This window comes from Oncorhynchus nerka, linkage group LG15 (assembly GCF_034236695.1).
Source record: "Oncorhynchus nerka isolate Pitt River linkage group LG15, Oner_Uvic_2.0, whole genome shotgun sequence".
In the NCBI taxonomy this organism is placed as follows: domain Eukaryota; kingdom Metazoa; phylum Chordata; class Actinopteri; order Salmoniformes; family Salmonidae; genus Oncorhynchus; species Oncorhynchus nerka.
Window position 1 is genome coordinate 56,466,899 of NC_088410.1, and position 27,604 is coordinate 56,494,502.

General features: G+C 46.0%; 1 protein-coding gene across 11 annotated transcripts in view; it reads left to right on the forward strand.

The window, feature by feature from the left end:
- LOC115142940 (neurofascin-like) overlaps positions 1-27,604 on the forward strand; it is a 147,922-nt gene that overhangs the window by 62,992 nt on the left and 57,326 nt on the right. For 8 of the 11 annotated variants that reach the window (XM_065001731.1, XM_065001737.1, XM_065001729.1 and 5 more), the window contains exons 2-4: positions 11,630-11,688; positions 18,828-18,972; positions 23,564-23,581. In XM_065001731.1, the coding sequence (XP_064857803.1) occupies positions 18,879-18,972; positions 23,564-23,581 (112 nt within the window). In that variant the 5' untranslated portion in view covers positions 11,630-11,688; positions 18,828-18,878. The remainder of the gene's footprint in view (positions 1-11,629; positions 11,689-18,827; positions 18,973-23,563; positions 23,582-27,604) is intronic. The other 3 variants (XM_065001732.1, XM_065001735.1, XM_065001739.1) reach the window with 1 other exon arrangement.

Consider the following 27,604-nt stretch of genomic DNA (forward strand, 5'->3'; position numbering starts at 1 on the left):
TTTAGTGCACTACTTTGAGTAGCCCATAGGGCTCTGGTCAAAAATAGTGTGTTATATAGAGAATAGAGTACAATTTGGGACGCATGCTCAGACTTATTCTCTATTGTGTTCTCTATACAGGGCTCTCCGAGTACATCAACACTCAGAGTCTAACAGAACACTCAGTGAACGGAACTGATTACAATTAATGGAATTGGTGGCTCCATAAAGACATAAGTTCTTCCTGGTCTCTTAATGACATCATCTCTACCTCATCCCACTTCATCTTATTCCAGTTTACTGGCTGGCTGTGTGTGTGCTGATGATGGTGTGCTGTGAGTGAAAGACAGTGTGCGGCATAGAGTTGGATAGAAGGCTCTTCTTTACCATAATGCATAGCTTCTGTGACAGCATGGGCAGCATTGTGGCACATGAGCCGTCTATCTAGTAGAGGAGAGATGTGCCTAGTGGCCTTAATTAGCTCCGGGGGAGGAGTGGTGAGTGTGCCTTGGGGTTTGGTGAGGGGGGGATAGGGGGTAGGAGGAGGTTCTGGTGCTTGTTGTTATTCCGCTGATAGATTTCTGAGCCTTAAATTAATGGATTTGTCAGCAGCTTCAAAACCGTTCATCCTATTTTTAACCACACACATATGGACACTCACACAGGCACACACGCACGCACACACGCACACGCACACGCACACACACACACACACACACACACACACACACACACACACACACACACACACACACACACACACACACACACACACACACACACACACACAGGAGGCTGCTGAGGGGAGGACGGCTCATAATAATGGCTGGAACGGAGTGAATGGAATTAGCGTCAAACACATGGAAACAAGGTGTTTGATGTATTTGATACCATTCCACTGATTCCACTCCAGCCTTTACCACAAGCCTGTCCTTTAAGGTGCCACCAACCTCCTGTGATGGACACACGTACACACGCTCACTCTTTCTGTTCGCACAGACCACGCACACGCACACACACGCTCACACACATGCACTCCAAATCACACCTTTTAACCACTTCACAACCATCGCAGATGAACATAATCACATGCACACACACACACACACTGCTGTCAGTCATTTTAGCACCGTAGTCCCTGGGGGTTCTAATCACACCTCTCTCCTCTATCTCTTCTTTCTCTCCTCTCTAATCCCTGTCTGTTATCACAGAGAGAGGAGGGGTAGAGAGAGAGAGAGCCCTGGAGAGAGGCAAAAACAGACAGTACATCTGACTTGGAAATAGATAAGGGAGGAGTAAACAATAGAGAAAGAGACAGAGGAAGAGGAGAAGAAATGGGGGGGTACATTTGGGAAGGAGATGGAGTGGGGGATGAGTCTGTCTACAATATGTGTCTGTCCCAAGAGGATGTAACGTAGGACAACTCAACAACCACCATGCTCTCACCAGATACATTTGAAAAATGGCATTTTGTAGAAGGATGAGATGGAGAGAGAGGGAGAGAGAAAGAGATGGAAAGAGGGAGGAGGTCCCAGGAGGAGGTAAAACTGCAGGACTCACCAGCCACTCCAGAATGGCTTTAATCACCACAGTAACCCCAGGCAGATGGGCCCACACTGGTAAATTAGGCCTCGCAGCCTTGCCACACACACACACACACACACACACACACACACACACACACACACACACACACACACACACACACACACGCTGGTCTCGCTTTGTGTGTTACATACTCTATGGTCCCTTTATGTGTGTGTGTTACATACTCTATGGTACCTTTATGTGTGTGTGCTACATACTCTATGGTCTCTTTATGTGTGTGTGTTACATACTCTATGATCCCTCTTAATGTGTGTGATACATACTCTAGGGTCCCTATAAGTGTGTGTGTTACATACTCTATGGTCCCTCTAAGCGTGTGTGTTACATACTCTATGGTCCCTCTTAATGTGTGTGATACATACTCTAGGGTCCCTCTAAGTGTGTGTGTTACGTACTCTATGGTCCCTCTAAGTGTGTGTGTTACATACTCTATGGTCCCTCTAGGGGTGGTGTTACATACTCTATGGTCCCTCTAGGGGTGGTGTTACATACTCTATGGTCCCTCTAGGGGTGGTGTTACATACTCTATGGTCCCTCTAAGTGTGTGTGTTACATACTCTATGGACCCATCAAATGGAGCAGCAGCCTCAGAGGGAGGTTCATTACTGATTCATGACTGGCCTGTTCTTGACCTCCGCTTTTCATGCATAGTCTCTGTGTGGCCAAAGCCTAAAGTATCATTCTCATCCCCAATAATAACTGTAAGACAAAGGACATAGACATCAGTCAGTTAGCTTAGAGCCGCTGCTGGATATAGAACTACAGTATAACTGTGTTCATAAAGAAATAAAAACTCTGCACTTTACATGACATGCTCCTGTGTGTAGATATTCATTCCGTATGCCTGGCCAACACACTGGAGAGCATGGCTGACTGTAAATCTGTAGATTACGTATATATCAATGTTGTTTTCTCTGCCTGGTTTTAGTCAGTTAAATACTGTATATTGACAGTTTCGGGCTGGGGATTTTGTCTGTCTGAGAGATAAAGGCAATGTTTTGCTAGATGTTGGATCTTTCCTCAGTCGTAACCTCGGCAACCAGACATGACTGGAGGCAATCTTTGTTTAGTGCACCTTGTCTCTGAGTCAAGGGCAGGTGAGGTTCTCTCTGTACCACGCGCACGAATGTACACACACATACACAAACGAGCGTACGTGCGTACCTACGTCCGCCCGCACATACACACACACACGCGTACGTGTCTGAGATGCAGGGGTTTGATAATGGGGAACACACCTCCAGCCGCACACTCCCGCTGGGGCTAGCCTCCCCTTGGTGGGTTTGTTGCTAAGGAGCCTTGGCGACCAGGTCTCTCTATTGGATGAAGTGGGACTGGGGGTGAGGAAGGGGGAGGAGAGGGGGGAGGAAGTGAGACCCAGATGTGATAATGAGCTGGTGTGCTGTTTTTACATTTCTGCTAGGGAGGGGGGGAGCGAGTTGGGATAAGCGAGAGAGGGGGATAAATGAGAGTATGGTGGGAAAGTGGATGAAGAGGAAGATGGAGAGACAGAGAGAAGGTTGAAAGGAGGGAGATGGGGAAGGAAGGAGTGCTTAAGGAAGAGAACGAAAGAGAGACTGAGGGACAGGGTGAGCACAGAGGAGAGATAAAGAGGAGAGGATCAAGTAGAGAGGGAGAGGCAGAAAAGGGAGAGCTTGTTTAAAGAGAGCGAGGTAGACAGTCAGACAGGGGCCAGACAAACCCCTCTAATTTATTTGGTTTCTAGAATGGAGCCATGCCTTTGTTTTTCAACTAGCCCTTTTCAACACGCACACACACACACTTCAGCTCTAATCATCTGTGTTTATATAGCAGAGATCCATAACCTTCAACCCTCTGTTCCTTGGTCAGTGTAGAGCTGTAGGACTCCTCTCTTGTAGACTTTACTAAACCAGTCTCTACCTCACTCAGCAGTATGGGTCTTCCAGAGCTGGCTTCTCTGAAAGTGGAAGTGTCTCCCATAGCAAAGATGGAAATCTCAATCTCATGGTCTTGGTGTGTGTGTGTATGTCTTGAGACTACAGATGTGGTCTGGGTGGTCTCGAGGGCTTTGGTCTAGGTTATTAAACAGGTTTTGTCTGGGTCTCGAGAGCTTCGGTCTAGGTTATTAAACGGGTTTTGTCTGGGTCTCGAGAGCTTCGGTGTAGGTTCTTAAACTGGTATTGTCTGGGTCTCGAGAGCTTCGGTCTAGGTTCTTATATGGTATTGTCTGGCTCTCGAGGGCTTCGGTCTAGGTTCTTAAATGGGTATTGTCTGGGTCTCGGGGGCTTTGGTCTAGGTTCTTAAACTGGTATTGTCTGGGTCTCGAGGGCTTCGGTCTAGGTTCTTAAACGGGTATTGTCTGGGTCTCGAGGACTTCGGTCTAGGTTCTTAAACAGGTGTTGTCTAGATCTCAAGAGCTTTGGTCTAGGTTCTTAAATGGTATTGTCTGGGTCTCGAGGGCTTCGGTCTAGGTTCTTAAACAGGTATTGTCTGGGTCTCAAGAGCTTTGGTCTAGGTTCTTAAATGGATTTTGTCTGGGTCTCGAGGACTTCGGTCTTGGTTCTTAAACGGGTTTTGTCTGGGTCTCGAGAGCTTCAGTCTAGGTTCTTAAATGGTATTGTCTGGGTCTCGAGGGCTTCGGTCAAGGTTCTTAAACAGGTATTGTCTGGCTTGTGTTTTAGTTCTGGGTCTCTGATTTTCTGGTCTTGACTCCATCTCTGTTTCTATTGTGTCTGACAGGTTTATGAATAGTGTTTTCATGTAGAGGGATGACATCTCACCATGACTGAAGTGTTAGGAAGGAGCACCCAGGGCAACTCTCTCTCTCGATCTCCCTCTCTCTCTCTTTCTCTCAGGTTTCATCCTAGTGATTCCCAGGCTTGTCTGACAGTTTATAATGGGTTGAATAACGGGGCATCATGCACTTTGTGTAAGTGGCTGCTTATTTCTTCATTTGCATGCAAGGTTGTCCTCTCGAGTGAATATGTGCTCGCGTGACTTTGCGAATATCTTGTCCTTTTGTCTTTGTGCCTGTGTTATGTATGCATAATTGCTTCATAACACACATGAGCTTCATGCTAAAGGTGAGAGGGGTCTTTAATATTTTAGAGAGGGGAGATGTTTGTCAAGTCACGTAGTAGAAGTAGACAGAACAACTGTCTGTCACTTAGCATACCCCTTAAAGTGTGTGAGTGTGTGTGTGTGTGTTAGCTTCCCAGGTCAAGTGAGTCAAGTCGAGTCAAATATCTTCACGCCAAGTGATCATTTTACTTTAAGTTAGCTGGTCTGCTATTCTAGGCCTTTACATATGCTAGCCGCCAGGCCACTGTCAGTGGTCAGTTATACCCATGGTTAACACAGTTATAGTTATTTGTCAGTGGTTATACAGTTATTTGTCAGTCATACCAGCGGTTCTGAGGCTTTCAGTCATGACCCAGTAGACAAAGTATAGTGTATATCTAAGCCACTCCACAGGAGAACTCTCCCACTACCCCCCAGTGCATCCAGAGTACCGAGACTCCATTTGGGAAACAGTGATTTACTCAGGGAGCTGGTTTTCTTTTCTACGTCAATGTCTTCATGCATAAAGATTTGGATTTAGCCTCACGTGTCTCCGAGTTCAATTTTAGAGTAACACAGAGTGTTAAAGTGCGTGTAAGTATTACCCTAGTTTTCTTCACCTAGTTGTGATTACTGTTAAAAGACGTGAGTTAATAAATCATGGGCCTGTGATTTTACACGATCTATTCGCGAGTGCAGAAAGACCATGTGGGTAAAAAGGCCACAGCGTAGTTCTGTTCATTCATCATTCATCCATATGTTCATTCATTCATTTGAATGTATGCTAGTAGAGCATTCGTGTGTGTGTGTGTGTGTGTGTGTGTGTTTGAACACTCCGACCCAGATCTTACACACGCCTGGAGGAGAGACCTCATGGTTCCTTCTTTAGACTACATCTCCACATCTGGTGGAATCATGTAGCATAGTCACTCACCTCTTTGTCCTCCATCTCTCTCTCTCTCTCTCTTCCTCCATGGCTTTCTCTCTCTCTCTCTCTCTCTCTCTCTCTACCTCTCTCTCTCTCTCCCTCCCTCCATCTCTATCTCTTCCTCCATGGCTTTCTCTCTCTCTCTCTCTCTCTCTCTCTCTCTCTCTCTACCTCTCTCTACCTCTCTCTCTCTCTCCCTCCCTCCGTCTCTATCTCTTCCTCCATCGCTTTCTCTCTCTCTACCTCTCTCTCTCTCTGTCTCATTTTCTCTGCCTGCCCAGCCTCCCCTATCTGTGGCTGTCTCTATCTCCACTTATCCTACTTTCCTTCTAGCCCTCTCCCTCCCTCACTCTCTCTCCTTCTCCCCCCCACACATTTGTGTGATGGGCAGAAGTTGACAGAGGGAAGCAAAAAGATGGGAGTTCTTCTACGCTGTCTCTGCCAACCGTGTTACAGTGATGTAGATCACATTTCTGAGACCAAATCCTCCTCTTTCCAAGGTTTGTATGACACATCCTTCACTGAACCCAGACTTGTGTATTTTCCCAAAGACACACATGATATCTGGTTCAGCCCTTCTGATTAAGGCACCATGCTGTTGCAGCTTGGTTTGGCTGCCAGGTTCAAATAGATTTAACGCCTGTGTGTGCGTACCTCTGTGCGCATGTGTGTGTGTGTCGCCGCAGGCGGCCCAGTCATCATTTATTAACGAGGCTCATAAGGCTGGGCAGTTGGACACAGGAAGTGCTTTAGCTTGCATCACTCCAGGAACCCTGTGATTGATTTATCTGGGATGGAGCGAATTGATGCTACCTCATGTCCCCCTCAGGGCTGGAGAGAGAGAGAGAGACACACACACACACAGATATACAGACACATACTGTCCACGCACACACAAACACACATCATTTTGTCCTTCCTCCTATCTCCATCTGTCTGTTCCTCCACCTGTATTTTATCTGTTCCCTACATTGGCATCACATATTAATCATTAACAGAGACTTACAATAAATAAATACACTTTTTTGTTGTTGCAGTAAACCATCCTTTCCTGTCTTATATTTTCTGTCTCTCTCTCGTCCTCTCGTCATCTCTCTCTCTCGTCTCCTTCTCTTCCTCTTTCCTCTCTCCCCCTGTCCTCATCCTCGACATGTCCCTTCTCTCTCCTTTCCTCTCTCCCCCTGTCCTCATCCTCGACATGTCCCTTCTCTCTCCTTTCCTCTCTCCCCTCCCCTCTCCTCCCCCTATCCCCTCCCCTCTTCTTCTCTCCCCTCATCCTCTCCTCCATTAAAACTAGGTCATTCTGCAACAAAGTACCAGCTCTCCTGCCAAGCATGACATCCACACACCCTGTGCCTGGCAACCGCTTGTTTATCCTCCCCTTCCTTCATCTTCTCTGTCGTTCATCCCCTCCATCTTACCTTCCCTCGGGTCACTCACTACTGCTCAGTTTTCATTTGGACTTGGTGCTGTGCTCTTTGGTATCTGGATCTTGCTGTAGCCAAGGAGAGCCAGATACTAGAGGCGCGCGCATAGAAACACATACACGTATAAACGCATGCTGCCTTATAGACTCTACTTAAAACCATCACTATGGTAACAGGAGTATGATGTCATTGGGGTAGAATGTTTGATCCCTGACTCATTACTGTGTGACCTCTGACTTGTGGCTCAGCTTTCACGGCCACACCTTCCCTGCAAGTGTGTGTGTGTGTGTGTGTGTGTGTGTGTGTGTGTGTGTGTGTGTGTGTGTGTGTATGGATGTGTCTGCGCTGTCCAAAGACCACTGGTAATGGACAGGGTCAAAGGTTAGGCCAGGAGGCCACAAACATGAGGGAATAGTGAGAGGGAATAGTGAGAGACACAAACATGAGGGAATAGCAGGTGATAGACTGGACCGCCGTCTCCTTGTCTATCACACGCACAAACGCACACACACACACACACACACACACACACACACACACACACACACACACACACACACACACACACACACACACAGACAGACAGACAGACAGACAGACAGACAGACAGACAGACAGACAGACAGACAGACAGACAGACAGACAGACAGACAGACAGACAGACAGACAGACAGACAGACAGACAGACAGACAGACAGACAGACAGACAGACACTACTCAGCCAAGGTGTTTGGGTGGTTGTGGCCATAGGGTTTGTGTCTAGGTTTTTCGACAATGGTAGTGGTCCCGTCTCCATACAGACTCCACACAGTGTGTGTTGCTCATGCTTAACTGGCTGCGAGTGTTTTTTCATGTCCCTGTAACTCTTGGTAGGAGTCCCTGGTGGATGGTAAATGTGAATACATGGAGGACAATGAACATATCTTCCCCTCTGTGTGTGGCTTACTGCCACACCCTGTTCTCTTCATGGCCCTATGGTGCCTGACTAACACACACACACACACACACACACACACACACACACACACACACACACACACACACACACACACACACACACCATTACAGGGGTTCCTTTGCAGGCTTTGCTGGTTGACCCCTGGGGTGTGATTTAATGCAGTACAGCCTAGTGATTTTGCAGTAAGACCAGACTTCTGCGTAAGCTCCTGGTTAAGATCCATCTATCACCTTAGACTGTGTGTCACGCTTCACTACATTAAAAGTTCACTGATGATGACTGTGGTTGATTTGTTGTTTTTTACAAGTTTATTACGGGTTAATTAGGAAAATCCTTTTTTTTAAACCGTGATCACGGCGAAAGGGATTGGTTTTCTGGTTAAAACACTCTGGAGACTAAGCTCTGGTGCATAATATTTAAAAAAACGGATTTTCCCATTGATGTCCATCAATATAAATGGTCACGGTTTTGTCATTCAGATACTCAATGTCGAAATCCAAGATGTATGAGGGTTGTATCAGGGGCCATAAGAATGACACACTCCCTGAGACCTGAGTGGGGGGGGGGAAGGGGGGGCTGGACTTTTAGGAAGGTCGGACGGTCGAGGGAGGTGGGGCGGAAGAGTGATGAGCGGCAGAGGATTGACGGACGACAGGATGGATGGCTGGATGTGGAGAGGGATGTCACTGATCGCGCAGCTATCCCCTGGCCTGTTAGACTGACCTCCGGTCACGTATAGCTCACACACACACACGCACACGCACACGCGCACACACACACACACACACACACACACACACACACACACACACAGTTCTGTGTGCCCTGCCATCCACAGTGACTAGCTATGACCCTGTTAGCTAGCAGTGTAGCCTGGAGGCAGAGTGACTAAGGAAGTGTTATGTTATGCCCTAATGCTACACTACTACTGCAGGCTTGCTCAGTACAGCACACTCACTACCCATCTAGGGCACTGCTGTTCTGCCCTTCAGCCATGCTAGGCACTTAACCTAGAAAACCACTGCCCTAGTCGCCCAGCTGCTCAATCGACTCTGATACGAATAACGTAGTTCCACATGAACTCTGTGTCATAACGATGACTTAAAAAAAACAACGTTCACATTTTTGACGTGTGTTATGTCATTGTTACGGCAGTGTTCTTTTGCCCTTGTAAAGATTCATTCAATGACTGCTGAAGTGTTGTGTGGGGGCGGGGCCCTGTGTGTGTATACCATGGCCCTTGCAGACAAGGCATTTTGTCAAGGCATGGCATCTTTTGTCTGTGCGTGCCTACATGTGCATGCTTGTGTGTGTATGTGTGTGAAAGTTTCTTTTCATGTGTGTAATGTGTGTGTATGTTTGTGTGCGCGTGTGTGCGTGTGTGTGTCTCCCATAGTGAGTTCTATGTAGTATACTCAGTGTTCTCTCCTCAGGGCTGTCTGTGCTTAAACAGCAATAAAGGCAAGAGAATAAGGGATGAGATCGTCTAGTCTTTTACATCTTCCCGGTCTGTGTGCTCTGCTGCTCCGGCTCTCTCCTTTCCAGGTGTTTCTCCCGTGGTGAGCCTGCTGTAAACCTGGAACCATGGCTGTATACCTGGAACCATGGCTGTATACCTGGAACCATGGCTGTATACCTGGGGCCATGGCTGTAAACCTGGAACCATGGCTGTATACCTGGAACCATGGCTGTATACCTGGAACCATGGCTGTTTACCTGGGGCCATGGCTGTAAACCTGGAACCATGGCTGTATACCTGGAACCATGGCTGTATACCTGGAACCATGGCTGTAAACCTGGGGCCATGGCTGTAAACCTGGAACCATGGCTGTAAACCTGGGGCCATGGCTGTAAACCTGGAACCATGGCTGTATACCTGGAACCATGTCTGTATACCTGGAACCTTGGCTGTAAACCTGGAACCATGGCTGTATACCTGGAACCATGTCTGTATACCTGGAACCATGGCTGTATACCTGGAACCATGGCTGTATACCTGGAACCATGGCTGTAAACCTGGAACCTTGGCTGTAAACCTGGAACCATGGCTGTATACCTGGAACCATGGCTGTATACCTGGAACCATGGCTGTATACCTGGAACCATGGCTGTAAACCTGGAACCTTGGCTGTAAACCTGAAACCATGGCTGTATACCTGGAACCATGTCTGTATACCTGGAACCATGGCTGTATACCTGGAACCATGGCTGTATACCTGGAACCATGGCTGTAAACCTGGAACCTTGGCTGTAAACCTGGAACCATGGCTGTATACCTGGAACCATGGCTGTATACCTGGAACCATGGCTGTATACCTGGAACCATGGCTGTAAACCTGGAACCTTGGCTGTAAACCTGAAACCATGGCTGTATACCTGGAACCATGGCTGTATACCTGGAACCATGGCTGTAAACCTGGAACCTTGGCTGTATACCTGGAATCATGGCTGTAAACCTGGAACCTTGGCTGTAAACCTGGAACCATGGCTGTAAATCTGGAACCATGGCTGTAAACCTGGGGCCATGGCTGTAAACCTGGGTTCATGACTGTAAATCTGGGGCCATGGCTGTAAATCTGGAACCATGGCTGTAAACCTGGGGCCATGGCTGTAAACCTGGGGCCATGGCTGTAAATCTGGGGCCATGGCTGTAAACCTGGGGCCATGGCTGTAAACCTGGGGCAATGGCTGTAAACCTGGGGCCATGGCTGTAAATCTGGGGCCTTGGCTGTAAACCTGGGGCCATGGCTGTAAACCTGGGGCCTTGGCTGTATACCTGGAACCATGGCTGTATACCTGGAACCATGGCTGTAAACCTGGAACCTTGGCTGTATACCTGGAATCATGGCTGTAAACCTGGAACCTTGGCTGTAAACCTTGAACCATGGCTGTAAACCTGGAACCATGGATGTAAATCTGGAACCATGGCTGTAAACCTGGGTTCATGACTGTAAATCTGGGGCCATGGCTGTAAACCTGGGGCCATGGCTGTAAACCTGGGGCCATGGCTGTAAATCTGGAACCATGGCTGTAAACCTGGGGCCATGGCTGTAAACCTGGGTTCATGACTGTAAATCTGGGGCCATGGCTGTACATCTGGAACCATGGCTGTAAACCTGGGGCCATGGCTGTAAACCTGGGGCCATGGCTGTAAATCTGGGGCCATGGCTGTAAACCTGGGGCCATGGCTGTAAACCTGGGGCCATGGCTGTAAATCTGGGGCCTTGGCTGTAAACCTGGGGCCATGGCTGTAAACCTGGGGCCATGGCTGTAAATCTGGGGCCATGACTGTAAACCTGGGGCCATGGCTGTAAATCTGGGGCCATGGCTGTAAATCTGGGGCCTTGGCTGCCTGGCTCACAGACAACACAGTTCTTTTAAAAAACTCCATGAAACAACAGTGGCATGAGACGAGTGTGTTTGGCTCTGTGTCAGATGCACACGCATGCACACACACACACTGTATCGACACACACACACAGTCCGAGGTGTGTAGTGTTTGTGAGCTATTCCTCTACTCCCTTACTGTCTTCCTGCATTGAGGCAAACAAAGGGATAAGTGAAGCGTCAGCAGATCTGAATAGAAAGAGGGTTTTTTGGTACTGAGCTTCTGAGACTCCTCGTTTTCCACTGATTTTCCACATGAATCATCTAAATGTGTATTTCTTTCTCTCTCTCCCTTTACAGGTCTGAGCAGTTAGCGTTTTAATCAGCGAGGACATAGAGGGTTTCGTCGACACATTGACGTAAGTCTCAGAAGCATTGTGTCTGTCTGTGTGCGTGTGCATTCATGCATGCGCGTGTCTTGATGTTCGCTGGTTTTTGTCCAGACCTTGTCTCTCCCCTCAGACTGATACGACCCTGACAGAACTGTCTACTGTCGGTCTGTCTGTCTGTCTGGGGCTGTCTACTGTCTGTCTGTCTGGGGGCTGTCTATTTGTCTGTCAGCTATTGTTGTCTGCTTCACCTCAATCCAACTGTGCGCTTTCACGTGTGTGTGTGTTTGTGTCTGTACTGTGACAGCTGAGGAGCTGGTAAAAGGAGTGAAAGGAGCAACCAGTGTTTCAGTTCAGACGATTTCTGCTTTTTTGGGGGGAGGGGGGAGTGCATCTTGGATGTGTGTCTGAGACCCGTCTTTACTGTGTGACTGTGTAGTGGGGTGGAATGGGGTGGTTTGGGGGGCTGAGGGTAATTGTGTGTGATAGGTACTGGGGTATTTTTAGAGCTGGAACAGGGGACGCGGCCTCTGGCCTGACTGGGGGGGAAGGGAGGGAGGCAGGGGTAGTTAATGTGTCAATGCCTAGGGCACTGCCACTGTCTGAAAGAGACAGACCAGGGCAGAGAGATAGAGAGAAAAAGAGATGGAGGATAAATAGAAAGGCAGAGAGAGAAGGGGGGAAGGGAGATTGAGAGAACAATAAATAAATAGAGAGAGAGAGAAGGGGCCTTGGGTACCAGGGTTTACCCTCACACTGCCATATTGTTGTGGGCTGTGTGTCATTAACCCTCTTCTGACACGTGATAATCAGCCCCCAGCACAGGAACACACACACCCTCAGTCATACACATCCACTTGTTTCCATTCTATAGTCAAAGCACTAGATCAGCACTCATTGTCTTGGATACAGTCTACAGTCTGTACCTTGTCTGTTCAGCACCAACAAATGGACTTGAGACCAGACCTGCAAATCTAGATGCCATGTATTACCCATCCACAGATGGGCCTCCTTACTTTAGCTCTCAGGGGGGAAATGGCCTCTCCAAAACACTCTTCTGTGTTCTAACAAAGCAGAGTGTCACAGATACATTTCATGTCACCATAAACTGAAATAGCTGCACAGGGCTAGATCACTCCAGCTGCTAATGCACACCTGAACCAGGTTCTGAATGTTAACACAGAGAGACTACATGCCAGCAGAGACAGAGAGATATCAAGTTTTACTTCACTACCTGCTATGCCAATCTGTTAGCCTGTGTAATAGGTGGTTGGAATAGCTATTTGGGGGGGGCTTAAGGTGCATTAGGCACACACACGCACTTCACACACACACACACACACACACACACACACACACACACACACACACACACACACACACACACACACACACACACACACACCCTCCACTACACCAGAGCTTATTAATTTTACCTACTCAGCCCTGTCTCTGAGGTCCATTATCCCACAAGAGCTCCATTAGCCTTCATCACGTACCCTCAGAATGGCATAATGGAACAACCCATTACCGTCATACAACCGGTAGCAATGACACGGGCGGAGCAACAGCAAAGGGGGGTGGAAAACATACACTACATGACCAAAAGTATGTGGACACCTGCTCGTCGAACATAACATTTCAAAATCATGGACAATATGGAGTTGGTCCACCCTTTGCTTCTATAACAGCCTTCACTCTTCTGGGAAGGCTTTCCACTAGATGTTGAAACATTGCTGCGGGGACTTGCTTTCATTCAGCCACAAGAGCATTAGTGAGGTCAGGCACGCAGTCAGCGTTCCAATTCATCCCAAAGGTGTTCGATGGGGTTAAGGTCAGGCTCTATGCTGGCCATTCAAGTTCTTCCACAGTGGGCATTGTCATGCTGAAACCGGAAAATGACCTTCTCCAAACTGTTGCCACAAAGTTGGAAGCACATAAGTGTCTAGAATGTCATTGGATGCTGTAGCGTTAAGATTTCCCTTCACTGGAACTAAAGGGGCCTAGCCCAAACCATGAAAAACAGCCGCAGACCATTATTCCTCCTCCACCAAACTTTACAGTTGGCACTATGCATTCGGGCAGGTAGCGCTGTCCTGGAATCCGCCAAACCCAGATTAGTCCGTTGGACTGACAGATGGTAAATCGTGATTCATCAGTCCAGAGAATGCGTTACCACTGTTCCAGAGTCCATGGCGGCGAGCTGTACACCACTCCAGCCGACGCTTGGCATTGTGCATGGTGATCTTAAGCTTGTGTGCGGCTGCTCAGCCATGGAAACCCATTTCATGAAGCTTTCATGAAGCTTCATAAAAAACAGCACTTACAGTAGCAGAAATTTGACGAACTGACTTGTTGCCACGTTGAAAGTAACTGAGCTCTTCAGGAAGACCATTTTTCTGTCAATGTTTGTCTATGGAGATTGCATGGATGTGTGCTCGATTTTCTGCACCTGTCAGCAACGGGTGTGGCTGAAATAGCCTAATCCAGTCATTTTAAGGGGTGTCCACATACTTTTGTATATATAGCGTATTTGCCTGGGACTGGTAAATGCTCTTTATATAAATAAATGGAGACAAAGGCTGCACATCCCAAATGGCAACCTATTCCCTGTGTGGTGCGCTCTCGGGTCAAAAGTAGTCCACTGTATAGGGAATCAGGTGCCATTTGGGACGCATTCTCTAAGAGCAGTTGATGGGACATGGATCCATTTGGACAGATAGTCTCAACACATCAAATATTTATAAAATGGATGCCGTAACCAGTGTCACACAAAATATGGAAGGCAGAAATAGCTGTAGAATCCTTTCAAATAAATCACACCAAGTCCACCAAGGAAATGATTAGAAAACGAAGAAATCTAAACTGAATATCCCCTGAATATACTTTACGGCAGAAGCTTATTTGAAACAGTAGTACTTATGAATTATAAAGTGAATTATTTCAATAGGGATAAGTGACATAGGGTTTATTTTAAGAAATTGCCTTTTTTAAATAATGGAAGAAAATGTGCATAATTTAGATAGTATTTCTGCATAATAGTGTAATTTAGCATGCTAGTTTTCTGCTTAATTGATGCTAATTGGCGTAATTATAATACTTAGGTTAATGTCGTTATCTGTATATGTTATAATGTTCATGGTGAATATTCAAATCCGCTTCCAACGCCTTTTTACTGAGCCCACACACACACACACACACACGTGAACGCAGTCACACACACAAATTCACACACACACGCACACACACACACACACACACACACACACACACACACACACACACACACACACACACACACACACATACACACACACACACATTTGCAAACTACGGAACTCACACACTGAAGAGCAAAGACATACACACAATAGAGTTCACACATGAACAGAATCTGCAGCTACACATGTGCGCCATATACTAGCTTATCAGCGAATCAGATAGCAACTCACACCCACCTACCTCGCTGCGCACTGAGCCTGCTGTCCTCGCTCACCTTCTTTCCTGTAGCCGGGACCTAGCTCCCATTTCCACCCAACAGCCATGGCCTGCTCCACACTGAGCCCTGACCTCGCATCCTCCATTGCTGTTGACCGGGCCATGTTCCTAACTGCGATCTTCCTGTCGTCACATTTTAGGTCACGTACGCCCACCAGCACCTCCGTTCCTACTACACCACCATCAGGACATGCCTCAGCGGCCTCCGATTCGTGCGGAACACGCTCCAACTCATGGGGCATCCGCAAGAGGCAACCACCATCAACAGCGCCCCATCACCTTCAATATCCTCTCCGTCAGTATCACTGCTCTCAGGACGCTTCCCGCATCCTCACACTCACCATCTTCAGTTTCCTTCTCTCCGTGCCCTTCAGAGTCTCTGTTCAGACAGAGACCTCCCCATCATCAGACGCAGGTTCCAATCACGCCTGAAGTCATCCGAACCTTACTACAATTACATCCACTCAAACCAAATGGCATGTCTGATACGCCCAACAAACCCTCCTCGGGCCCACACCTGATTTCACCACGTTTGAGATCAACCTCCACCATAACCCGCTAGCCGACGCACCAGCAATCCAGCCCTCCAGAAACTTCCGTCAAATCCTCATGCCCACATTTGTGCACATTCGACAAGCAGAAGGCTAAAACCCTTATGTACCCCTCCAGTTGGCTGGATGTTCCTTTTGGGCGGACCAGCTCAACCTCAGGCAACGACCGGGGGCTGTCCCCGTCAGTATGCTTGGCACAACCACAAATCACGACTTGGGGCTGACCCTGTCAGGAAGCCAGCTACAAACTACCCTTTCTGACATGTTTGTTAGATGGTGAGAAGCTGAACTCCTGAAACCAGGCAGAAGTTAGCCTTGGTGACAGTATGTTTCCTCTCTTGCCATCTCCTTATGGAAATGTCACGGTAAACATTATTTGCCCGACAATGACAGCAATGGAGTTGGCAAGAGCACAAGCAGATCTGGAGCCAGCCTAGGCAGAACTAGCCATGGCCTACCAGCAGGGACATACACGGACCCTTCTGTTCTCTAATAGAAGTTAAACCAATTCAAGGCTTTCCTCTGTGATTCCACATTAGTGAAATCAACTCTAATCAAGAGTTGAGTCCACCCTTTGGTGTGGATTTTCTGGGTTGATCTGTTATGAAGTGCTGTTTGTTCTTATTCTCAAGGAGGGCACACCCAACACACACACACTCCAGAAGCCAAAAGAGTTGGTCTTCAATGGTAGGTTGAGCATAGCTACTTCTGACTTTGGGATCAAAATTACGTGTTGCACCAACCAAAATAAGACTAGTCGTAGCTAAGTCTGGCGTAAGCAATACTCGTTCATGAGATGTGATGTGCCATAATGATGGTTGCTAGGCAGCGCCTGTTACTAGGCTGTTTACCGTCCTTGTGGCAGTTCTACATTTTGCGAGGCATGTCCCATCACTTCGCAAAGCCCACCACTATGCATGCAGGTGTTCTTAACCACTGGATGGCTCAATCAATAATCACGGTGGGAATGAATATCGCTAAATTATGAAAATATTGGAATAAAGTAGGCTAATGCCATTGAAGACATTTGTCATATTGTTGCTTACGGAAATTCCCAGTCATCCGACCGTTTTAAATACTTTAAAGAATTGCCATGTGGTCAACTACAATTTCAGCACAGTTGTGATTGGGACAGTGTCTTGCTTTGAGACAAGAGTGGGGGACTTGTCTTGATCAACCAATCAATGTCAGATTTTTGTTTTCACGGAATCTCCATTTGGATATTTCGGTTTCGAAAATGTTGCTAAATGAATCTTTAGTCTAGTTTGCTTGTCTAACGGTGTTATTAGAACGGTAGGGCAGACAGCAGGGTAGACTTACCCCAGGTTTCCACCCCTAGGGCCCAGTGATAGAACGAGTCCTGACCTGATTGTTGTGAAGCCTCTGTGAACTACTGCATATCTACTAGGTCACCTCTGTTTATGTGTATCTGCTAGGTCACCTAGAAAAGCCAATAACTTATATCTGCAACGCAGCCCTACATTCTTAGAAAAAAAGTGCTATCTAGAACCTAAAGGGGTTCTACGACTGTCTCCATAGGATAACCATTTGAAGAACACTTTTTGGTTCCAGGTAGAACTCTTTTGGGTTCCATGTAGAGCTCTTTCTAGGGTTCTGCTTGGAATCAAAACAGGTTCTACCTGGGACCAAAAAGGGTTATTCTAATGGTTCTCCTATGGAGCCCCTTTCGGGAACCCTTTTTTTCTAAGAGTGTATATGAGGATCTTTACTAATTTAGAGAGTGTAGATACTAGCATGCTATAGGGGGAACTATAGTGACCTATATTGATGTTCTCACTTGCATGTGATACTGGAAAGAAGGAGAGAGAGAGACAATGTTAGGGAGTAGAGCAAGACAGTTATATGTGACTTTCCTTTGTTGTCTCCACTCGTTCCTTCATCCAACCTTCCATTCTCTCATCCAGCTATGTGTGTGTGTGTGTGTGTGTGTGTGTGTGTGTGTGTGTGTGTGTGTGTGTGTGTGTGTGTGTGTGCGCACGCACGCGTGTGTGTGCACGTGTGTGTGCGCGTGTGAGGGGATGTGGGGGGGGTGGGGGGGTTGTTGTCTGCCTCTGTGTGTTCATCAGTGCATTCATCCATGGGCTCACGAGTGGCGCAGCGTTCTAAGGCACTGCATCTCAGTGCTAGAGGTGTCACTACAGACCCTGGTTCGATTCCAGGCTGTATCACATCCGGCTGTGATTGGGAGTCCCATAGGGCGGCGCACAATTGGCACAGCATCGTCCGGGTTGGGGTTGGCTGCGGTAGGCCATCATTGTAAATAAGAATTGGTTCTTAACCTACTAGCCTAGTTAAATACAGGTTCAATTAAAAAAATAAGTGTGTGCATGCCCATCTGTGTGTGTGTGTGTGTGTCAGATGAAGCCAAAGGAATGCTGGAATATCTGTATCCTCCTCCCCAGGGGCAGATTAGGTATTTTGTAGCATGGTGTTTGGTTGACATATCACCAGATGGTTTATGCATGGGAGTGTGTGTGTGGGTCACGCACAGGTTTTGTACGAGAATTGGGTATTACCCCAGGGGTAACAAGCTGTTGTTGACTAATCGCTGTAAGATGCATCTATTATTTACAGTTTCCACTAAGTGTGCTTTATGTAAGTATATCGCCATTTAGTATTTCGTCATGTATTTAGTTGGTTGAAATGGAGGGGAATGTTGAATGAAAAGTCAGTGTCTTCAGCTGCTGTGTGATTGAGTGGGGTTGGTTCAGGGTCTGGGTTTGGGGGCAGGGTTTATGGGGCTAGTGGGCTGAGCTGGTACCCTCTTCTATGTTATGTTACTCCGGGTCTGGAGGCCTGGGCAGTGGAGGAACAGGGTCCTGGGAGTCTGCACTATTGTGGGAGAAAGAGGGTCGGGGGTTAGTGCTGGGCCTGGGAAACTGGGGTACTGATTCTGGTACCGGTAATGGTTTGGGGTAATGTGGTAGTGGAGGAGAGGGGGATACTGGTCTGTGTGATGTCTACATCTCTCCTCTCTCTGAAGCTTGTCTATGGGCAAGTCTCGCTGGGGAGCCAGGGCCTCAGCTGCAGATGTAGGCCAGCCACACGCTGAAAACACATCTCTCTCTCTCTCTCTCTCTCTCTCTCTCTCTCACATAGGTCAGAGACGTATCAGGAATTGCGACTAGAGAGGAGAAACAGAGGGGAGAGATGTTGGTGCAGGGCGGGCCTTGGGCCCTGTCTGTCATATCACTGGTCCTGCTGCTGTGGCAAGAAGTGTCTGCTATCGATGTTCCTCTCGATTGTAAGTCCAACAACCACATCGCAAACACATATCTGTCATTTATTATGGTATGCGGCACCTCGCTCTAACCCGCTGGTGTAGAGACACCAAACCGTGACAGTTTTCAGAAGGAACTCCACAGTAAATCAACGTCTTCAGTATACTGTAAGATCAAGTGATGTCGAAGATGTATTACTCAACACAGTGATCCTGTCTTTACATCTGCAGATCTAGCTTCATATCCAGTGATATCTTGAACAATAGGTTTGGAGCTCACCATCCCCCATCTTACACACTCGCATGCACGCAGGCACACACACACACACACACCAACACACACACACACACGCACGCACGCACACACACACTAACACACACACACACACACACACACACACACACACACACACACACACACACACACACACACACACACACACACACACACACACACACAATACTGATGGTACCTTATGGTAATAGCACATTGTCTTTCATTATTTTGTGTTAAGCCTTCCCCAAACCATAGCCCTAACCTTAACCACTCTGAATGAATGCCTAAACTGTTAACCTTTCCGTTTTAACCCTGTAACCAAGCGGAACTAATTGTGACGTTCATCCATAACACGTTGAATTTCGAAGGGACACTATGAGATCTTGTTACACACACACTCCAGTACCAGGCCATCATAACATGTGTGAAAGCTCCCGACTATAGTGTCCCATCGGACTGACTCCAGTGGGAATATGAAACAAAGAGACAAAGTGAAAGAGAACTAGCCTTTTCTCTTTTCTCTCTCCTTTCATTCTCACTTTTTGTTAAAAAGGGACAATAATAGCTGAGAATGTCTCACAGTGGCATTATGAAAAATCATTTGATAGCAGATAAAGCCCCACGGGCACCTGCTATGAGGTGGTCAAACACACACATATGTGAGCACACACACACACACACACACACACACACACACACACACACACACACACACACACACACACACACACACACACACACACACACACACACACACACACATACACACACACACACCACTTATTGTCTACCTCTTTATGTGCCTCAAACACACAGGGTATGGACACACATTCACACACGGTCATCAGCTGTCATCACCTCTGTAGTCTCCACCTCATCTCCCCCCTACGGCGCCGTCTTTCTCAATGTCTCTTTATACCCCACAACCTTTCACCCAGCGCCCTCAGGAAGCTCTATTGATTAGTGTCAGACAGAGGACACACACAACGGGGGGAGATGCCCCAACAGAGAAAAATACATAATACCCTTGTAACCCCTTCGACCTCTCACAAATATATTCATCACCAGTGAGACAGAGATAAAGAGATGAGAGGAGAGAGAGAGGCAGAGAAAGACAGACAAGAGATAAAGACATGAGAAGAGAGAGAGAGGTAGAGAAAGACAGACAAGACAAGAGATAAAGAGATGAGAAGAGAGAGAGAGAGGCAGAGAAAGACAGACAATAGATAAAGACATGAGAAGAGAGAGAGAGAGAGAGAGAGAGAGGCAGAGAAAGACAGACGAGATAAAGAGATGAGAAGAGAGAGAGAGGCAGAGAAAGACAGACAAGAGATAAAGAGATGAGAAGACAGAGGCAGAGAAAGACAGACAAGAGATAAAGAGATGAGAAGAGAGAGAGAGAGAGGCAGAGAAAGACAGACGAGATAAAGACATGAGAAGAGAGAGAGAGTGGTAGAGAAAGACAGACAAGAGATAAAGAGATGAGAAGAAAGAGAGAGAGAGAGATAGAGAAAGACAGACAATAGATAAAGATATGAGAAGAGAGAGAGAGGCAGAGAAAGACCGACAATAGATAAAGAGGTGAGAAGAGAGAGAGAGAGGTAGAGAAAGACAGACAAGAGATAAAGAGATGAGAATAGAGAGAGCGAGAGAGGCAGAGAGGCAGAAAAAGACAGACGAGATAAAGACATGAGAAGAGAGAGAGAGAGGCAGAGAGAGGGAGAGAGGGAAAGAGAAAAGGAGACAGAGATGCAGAAAAGGGGCTGTCTGAAAACAGGTGATTTTATAGCCCTGGGGCCTTATTTATCAACTTTGTGTATGCAGAAGATATGCCCCAAAACATGTGTGCACCTATTTTCATACAACATTTTCCATTTATAAAACAGAACTTTACTACGTGAGAATGTGCTTATCCTCCTGCAAACTTTAGACCATGCCTACACACAGTTTCTAGTAGTTGAAGTATTGCATTGCAAGAAGGCAAAAGTAGCCCAGTAGCCTAGTAGCCTAGTAGCCTTGTGCAAACGGGAAAATATGATGACTTATTCGTTTTAAAAAATCAGGTAGCTAAAATTAATAACAAGATGGAATGATTTTCTGTAAATTATTTTATCTTTACTTTCTAAAATAATTAGAAATAGGCATTTATTTCCTATTATTTATTTAATGTCCATGATTGCAGAATAAATTCCTCACCTTTCTGACTTTGGTGGTTTCATAGGATACTTGTGAAATAGCCTATAGGGCTACAACAAGTTAGTATAGGCTACCATTCATCCCATCTCTCGTTTAATTGGATCCACTTCACCGTAGTAAAAAGATAAGTGGAGTTTAACAGTAGGCCAGACCTTTGACCTTTTCCATTGACTTTGGTAAGCTACGTCTGAATGCTGTAATGTCAAATTTCTCAAGTAGACAATATTGAATTTATAAACATAATAGCCTACATATATCATAACCACTGCATAATAAATCCCTCACCTTTTCTGACCATGATTACTTCATATTCCGGAAGTAACCATGCCATGACCATCTCTCATGTAATTGCGCCTACTAAGAAAGGCTATGATAATTTCTAGTTTTTGCTGTAGCCTATGCTTCCGACAGCTAACGCGGTTAATAACTTACTGTAGAATTTAACAGGTGAAAATACAGTTGATTCATTGAAGTGTGTATAGGCTACTACTGTAAGTAGGCCCACTGAAAAAGAAAACATTCTGCCAACAACTTCAAAGACATTTTTATCAAGGTCGCCGTTGCTATTTCCTTCAGATACTGTATTGGCCTAATTCCAATACTGCCAAAGTATCAGCAAATAAGGGCATGATTGTCACCATAAAAGGTGAACGATGGACGTTTTTTCATGCGGTGCTATAATGCTTGTTCACTCGCGCAGTTTCACTACAAGTCTCATTTAAAATAGGAAACGTGCGTTTGTATGGCGCGCATCAAGTTCAGAAATCTCAATATTTTCAGAAATGGTGCCCGCAGATATTTAGTGTTAAATTTACTCAACGGTTATAAATGAGGCCCCAGGTGGTTGATAGACAACAGAGAAAAGTGGAATCCTCTGCTTCTCACTTACTGCTGTACAGGCACAACTGAGAGGAATGAATGGTACCATGTGTTGTCTATAGGACTGTATGTCTCTAATGTGAGCTGAGGAGAGATTAATTTATCTCTGTTCTCATTCCCCAGCCACCCCCATCCTCCCCAGGTCCCAGTGGTGACCTCTATTGATGAGGGTTGTCATGTCCTTCTTAGGTTCTGTCCCTTCACCCTTCCCCTACCCCTCCCATGTGACCATGGCTTATTCTGACTAAATAAAAGATCTGGGGGGGGGGGGGGGGTTGGGTGTTTCACCTGTCTATAGGCAGCCGCCCCCCCCATAGCCTTGGAAAAAACACACACACACACACTAGGAAAATTACATCAAGGGGAGGGGAGGGACTCTCAATCAGACACAGCCTTGGACCACTGTGTCAGCTACGTCAACCAAAAACATCCGTTATGGAAATATATTATACACTTAAATGTACTGTTTTGTGATAATTCATGCAGTGGGAAATAATCACATATATTTGTATTTTAGTTTCTCAGTTATAGTACTATCACAGATTGTCCCAAATGTCTGTCCACTGGGCACAGACATCAATTGAATGTTTATTCCATGCTGGTTCATTTCATTGAAATGGCGTGGAAACAACGTCGATTCAATCAGTGTGTGTCCAGTGGGCGGGGTCTTCTTAGCTCGCGGTTATCTTACCATGCCGATGCTAGCAGACTGTGACGATCATATAATCTCTCTCTTTTTCTCTGTCTGCCCCCCGCCCCCTGAAAATCAACCATGTCGCCATGTGGAATCCATCAACAGGTAAGTTTCCATCTCATTGTGCTAATTTGCTTCAGGACATATTCACAGTCAGTGTAGTCGCTCAACTTTCTACGCAGCTAGCTAATCGTATAACTAATATAAATGTACTTTAGCTACATAACATGGGTATAACAGTAGAATGACTTTTGTTTTTGGAGTAGAATAACATTGTTGCCACATCCTTTTCTTTTAGGACATACTTACTCCATAACATAACTACTCCGTAACATAACTACTCCATAACATAACTACTCCATAACATAACTCCACAACCGGAACATTGTTTAATGCTGTAGACATGCTCTTGCTATAGGCTAATGTTTTAATGAACCCTCTAATATCACTAACAGCAACTGCAACATCTATCTCTCGCCCTCTCTCTCTCTCTCTCTCTCTCTCTCTCTCTCTCTCTCTCTCTCTCTCTCTGTATATTTTTATTTTTGTACTCTCTCTGGGACCAACAGCAAAGATCCAGCAGGACCGTAAGTGTTTTTCTATTAACACAGTAGGGTCATTCCACGAAATGAGTCCCTTTTGAGTAGTGTAACTCATTTTAACCTTCCACTCATAAAGATCACACATTCAATTTAATAATGAACATGTTTCCCATCTCAAGAGGTTAAATAAAATTAAAAAAACATAGCAAGTGCCTATTAGGTGCCAAATTAAGTAACAGGGTTGACGAGTTTTATCTTAAATCAGCCATACATTTGTAACAGGGGGAATGGAAGCTTGTTGTGTGGAACTGGGAGGGGCAATTGAATGCAAGCTTCATAACAACAACAACAATTTCCAAAACGTTTATAGACTGTCAATCTATAGGTGACAGGCATCCTGCTCGACCCACTGGGTGTTCCACCAGAAAAAAAACAGGAAATGGCCAAAAAGAGTTCACCTGCTTTTACACTATGACTCTTATATGTTCAATGTTTCTTTTAAACCAAATATTTAAGGAATAGTTTGACCATATTCAAACGAGAGTTCAGTTCACATAGCAGGTTTGACCCTATGAGGTTAGTCACATAAAATAACACACAGAGTGCACAGATGGACATGCTGAGTTATTGCACTTTAGCATGTCTTCATTAATATAAAAAAAATCTGATTTAAAAAAATATTATTATTTTGACTCATTTTGTGGATCACCCCAGAAATGCTTCTGTTGTGTCTATTGTCTATTGTGTCTGTTATAATACTCATTTCGTTTCAAGTTTTATTTGTCAAATTCACAAGTAAAGTGGCATGCTGAACTTGCAAGCCCTATGCAACAGTGCAGTTTTCAATATCACAATAGTATAACTAATAACATATATGCAGTACCAGTCAAATGTTTGGATTCATTCAAAGGTTTTTCTTTATTTTTACTATTTTTCGATATTGTAGAATAATAGTGAAGACATCGGAACTATGAACTAGCACATATGGAAACATGTAGTAACCAAAAAAGTGTTAAACAAATCAAAATGTATTTTATATTTTATATTCTTCAAAGTAGCCACCCTTTGCCTTGATGACAGCTTTGCACACTCTTAGTATTATCTCTACCAGCATCACCTGAAATGCTTTTCCAACAGACTTGAAAGAGTTCCCACATATGCTGAGCACTTGTTGGCTGCTTTTCCTTCACTCTGCGGTCCAACTCATCCCAAACCATCTCAATTGGGTTGAGGTCGGGTGATTGTGGAGGCCAGGTCATCTGATGCAGCACTCCATCATTCTCCTTCTTGGTCAAATAGCTCTTACACAGCCTGGAGGTGTGTTGGGCCTGTTAAAAAAACAAATGATAGTCCAACGAAGCGCAACCAGTTCCGACGTCAACTGTATATACACTGCTCAAAAAAATTAAGGGAACACTAAAATAACACATCCTAGATCTGAATGAATGAAATATTCTTATTAAATACTTTTTTCTTTGCATAGTTGAATGTGATGACAACAAAATCACACAAAAATGATCAATGGAAATCAAATTTATCAACCCATGGAGGTCTGGATTTGGAGTGACACTCAAAATTAAAGTGGAAAACCACACTACAGGCTGATCCAACTTTGATGTAATGTCCTTAAAACAAGTCAAAAGGAGGCTCAGTAGTGTGTGTGGCCTCCACGTGCCTGTATGACCTCCCTACAATGCCTGGGCATGCTCCTGATGAGGTGGCGGATCGTCTCCTGAGGGATCTCCTCCCAGACCTGGACTAAAGCATCCGCCAACTCCTGGACAGTCTCTGGTTGATGGAGCGAGACATGATGTCCCAGATGTGCTCAATTGGATTCAGGTCTGGGGAACGGGCGGGCCAGTCCACAGCATCAATGCCTTCCTCTTGCAGGAACTGCTGACACACTCCAGCCACATGAGGTCTAGGATTGTCTTGCATTAGGAGGAACCCAGGGCCAACCGCACCAGCATATGGTCTCACAAGGGGTCTGAGGATCTCATCTCGGTACCTAATGGCAGTCAGGCTACCTCTGGCGAGCACATGGAGGGCTGTGCGGCCCCCCAAAGAAATGCCACCCCACACCATGACTGACCCACCGCCAAACCGGTCATGCTGGAGGATGTTGCAGGCAGCAGAACGTTCTCCATGGCGTCTCCAGACTGTCAAGTCTGTCACATGTGCTCAGTGTGAACCTGCTTTCATCTGTGAAGATCACAGGGCGCCAGTGGCGAATTTGCCAATCTTGGTGTTCTCTGGCAAATGCCAAACGTCCTGCACGGTGTTGGGCTGTAAGCACAACCCCCACCTGTGGACGTCGGGCCCTCATACCACCCTCATGGAGTCTGTTTCTGACCGTTTGAGCAGACACATGCACATTTGTGGCCTGCTGGAGGTCATTTTGCAGGGCTCTGGCAGTGCTCCTCCTGCTCCTCCTTGCACAAAGGCGGAGGTAGCGGTCCTGCTGCTGGGTTGTTGCCCTCCTACGGCCTCCTCCATCTCTCCTGATGTATTGGCCTATCTCCTGGTAGCGCCTCCATGCTCTGGACACTACGCTGACAGACACAGCAAACCTTCTTGCCACAGCTCGCATTGATGTGCCATCCTGGATGAGCTGCACTACCTGAGCCACTTGTGTGGGTTGTAGACTCCGTCTCATGCTACCACTAGAGTGAAAGCACCGCCAGCATTCAAAAGTGACCAAAACATCAGCCAGGAAGCATAGGAACTGAGAACTGAGAAGTGGTCTGTGGTCACCACCTGCAGAACCATTCCTTTATTGGGAGTGTCTTGCTAATTGCCTATAATTTCCACCTGTTGTCTATTCCATTTGCACAACAGCATGTGAAATTTATTGTCAATCAGTGTTGCTTCCTAAGTGGACAGATTGATTTCACAGAAGTGTGATTGACTTGGAGTTACATTGTGTTGTTTAAGTGTTCCCTTTATTTTTTTGAGCAGTGTATATATATATATATATATGTTTTTTTCCCCTCATCAATCTACACACAATACCCCATAATGACAAAGAAAAAAAAAATTCAACATTTTTGCAAATGTATATAAAAAAAAAAAGAAAACTTTAAATATCACATTTACATACAGTTGAGGTCGGAAGTTTACATACACCTTAGCCAAATACATTTAAACTCAGTTTTTTCACAATTCCTCACATTTAATCCTAGTAAAAATTCATTTAGGCTGTAGCCTAACAAAATGTGGAAAGGGTGAAGGGGTCTGAATACTTTCTGAATGCACTGTACATGTAGGCAGGGATTAAGAGAAAGTGACTGGTAACAGGAGAAATAGGAATAATCATAAACAAGGGTACTGGAATTGGTCAAACTCGCAGTTCAAACTGTACAAAATGATCCTCATTCACTAAAAGCCATTGTCATGCCTTTCTTACATGAACGGGGAGGTTAACTTGGCCCCAGTCAAGTTTCAGTCATGTTTTTTTGTTTGTTGCTTTAACCACTGGACTCACAAACGGGTGGATGACTACAGTTGTTACCTATTCTATACATTCAAAGTAGTGCTTAACAACAGTTGGGTAACTGCCCGGCAACCCCAAACTGAGGACAGAGAGAATAGTAATGAGCGATGAAATCCCCTCGCTCTTTCCCTCTAACAGAAGGTTCTCTATCTTGGCCAGGGAACTTCCGTCAGACTTGGGCTATTCCCTATAAGACTGCGGTTACTCTGGACAAGATTTATGGAACACACGAATACACACAGTCGTTCCTCTCTCCCACCTTGGCACATCTTGGCAAGTGGGCTTTCCTTTCGACTGGGGCTAGTTTGTACAGCGGGAGGGCGCAAACAGTTTTTCTTTGAGGCTGGGCCTGATTGCTGTGTAGTGTCGGTGCTGAGGCAGAAGGAGCAGAGTGATCCCCTAGCGCCCAGTGATCTAGAAGTGGAGCAGGGCAGAGACACAGTGGGGAATCATCTGGCTTAAGTGGGAAATGAAATGTGCATAGAAGAGTGGGCACAGCTGTGTAAGGCCAGAGGGAGGGGAGAATACACAGAGTCAATGGAACCAATTCATCTACACCATAGCCTAATGCTCTC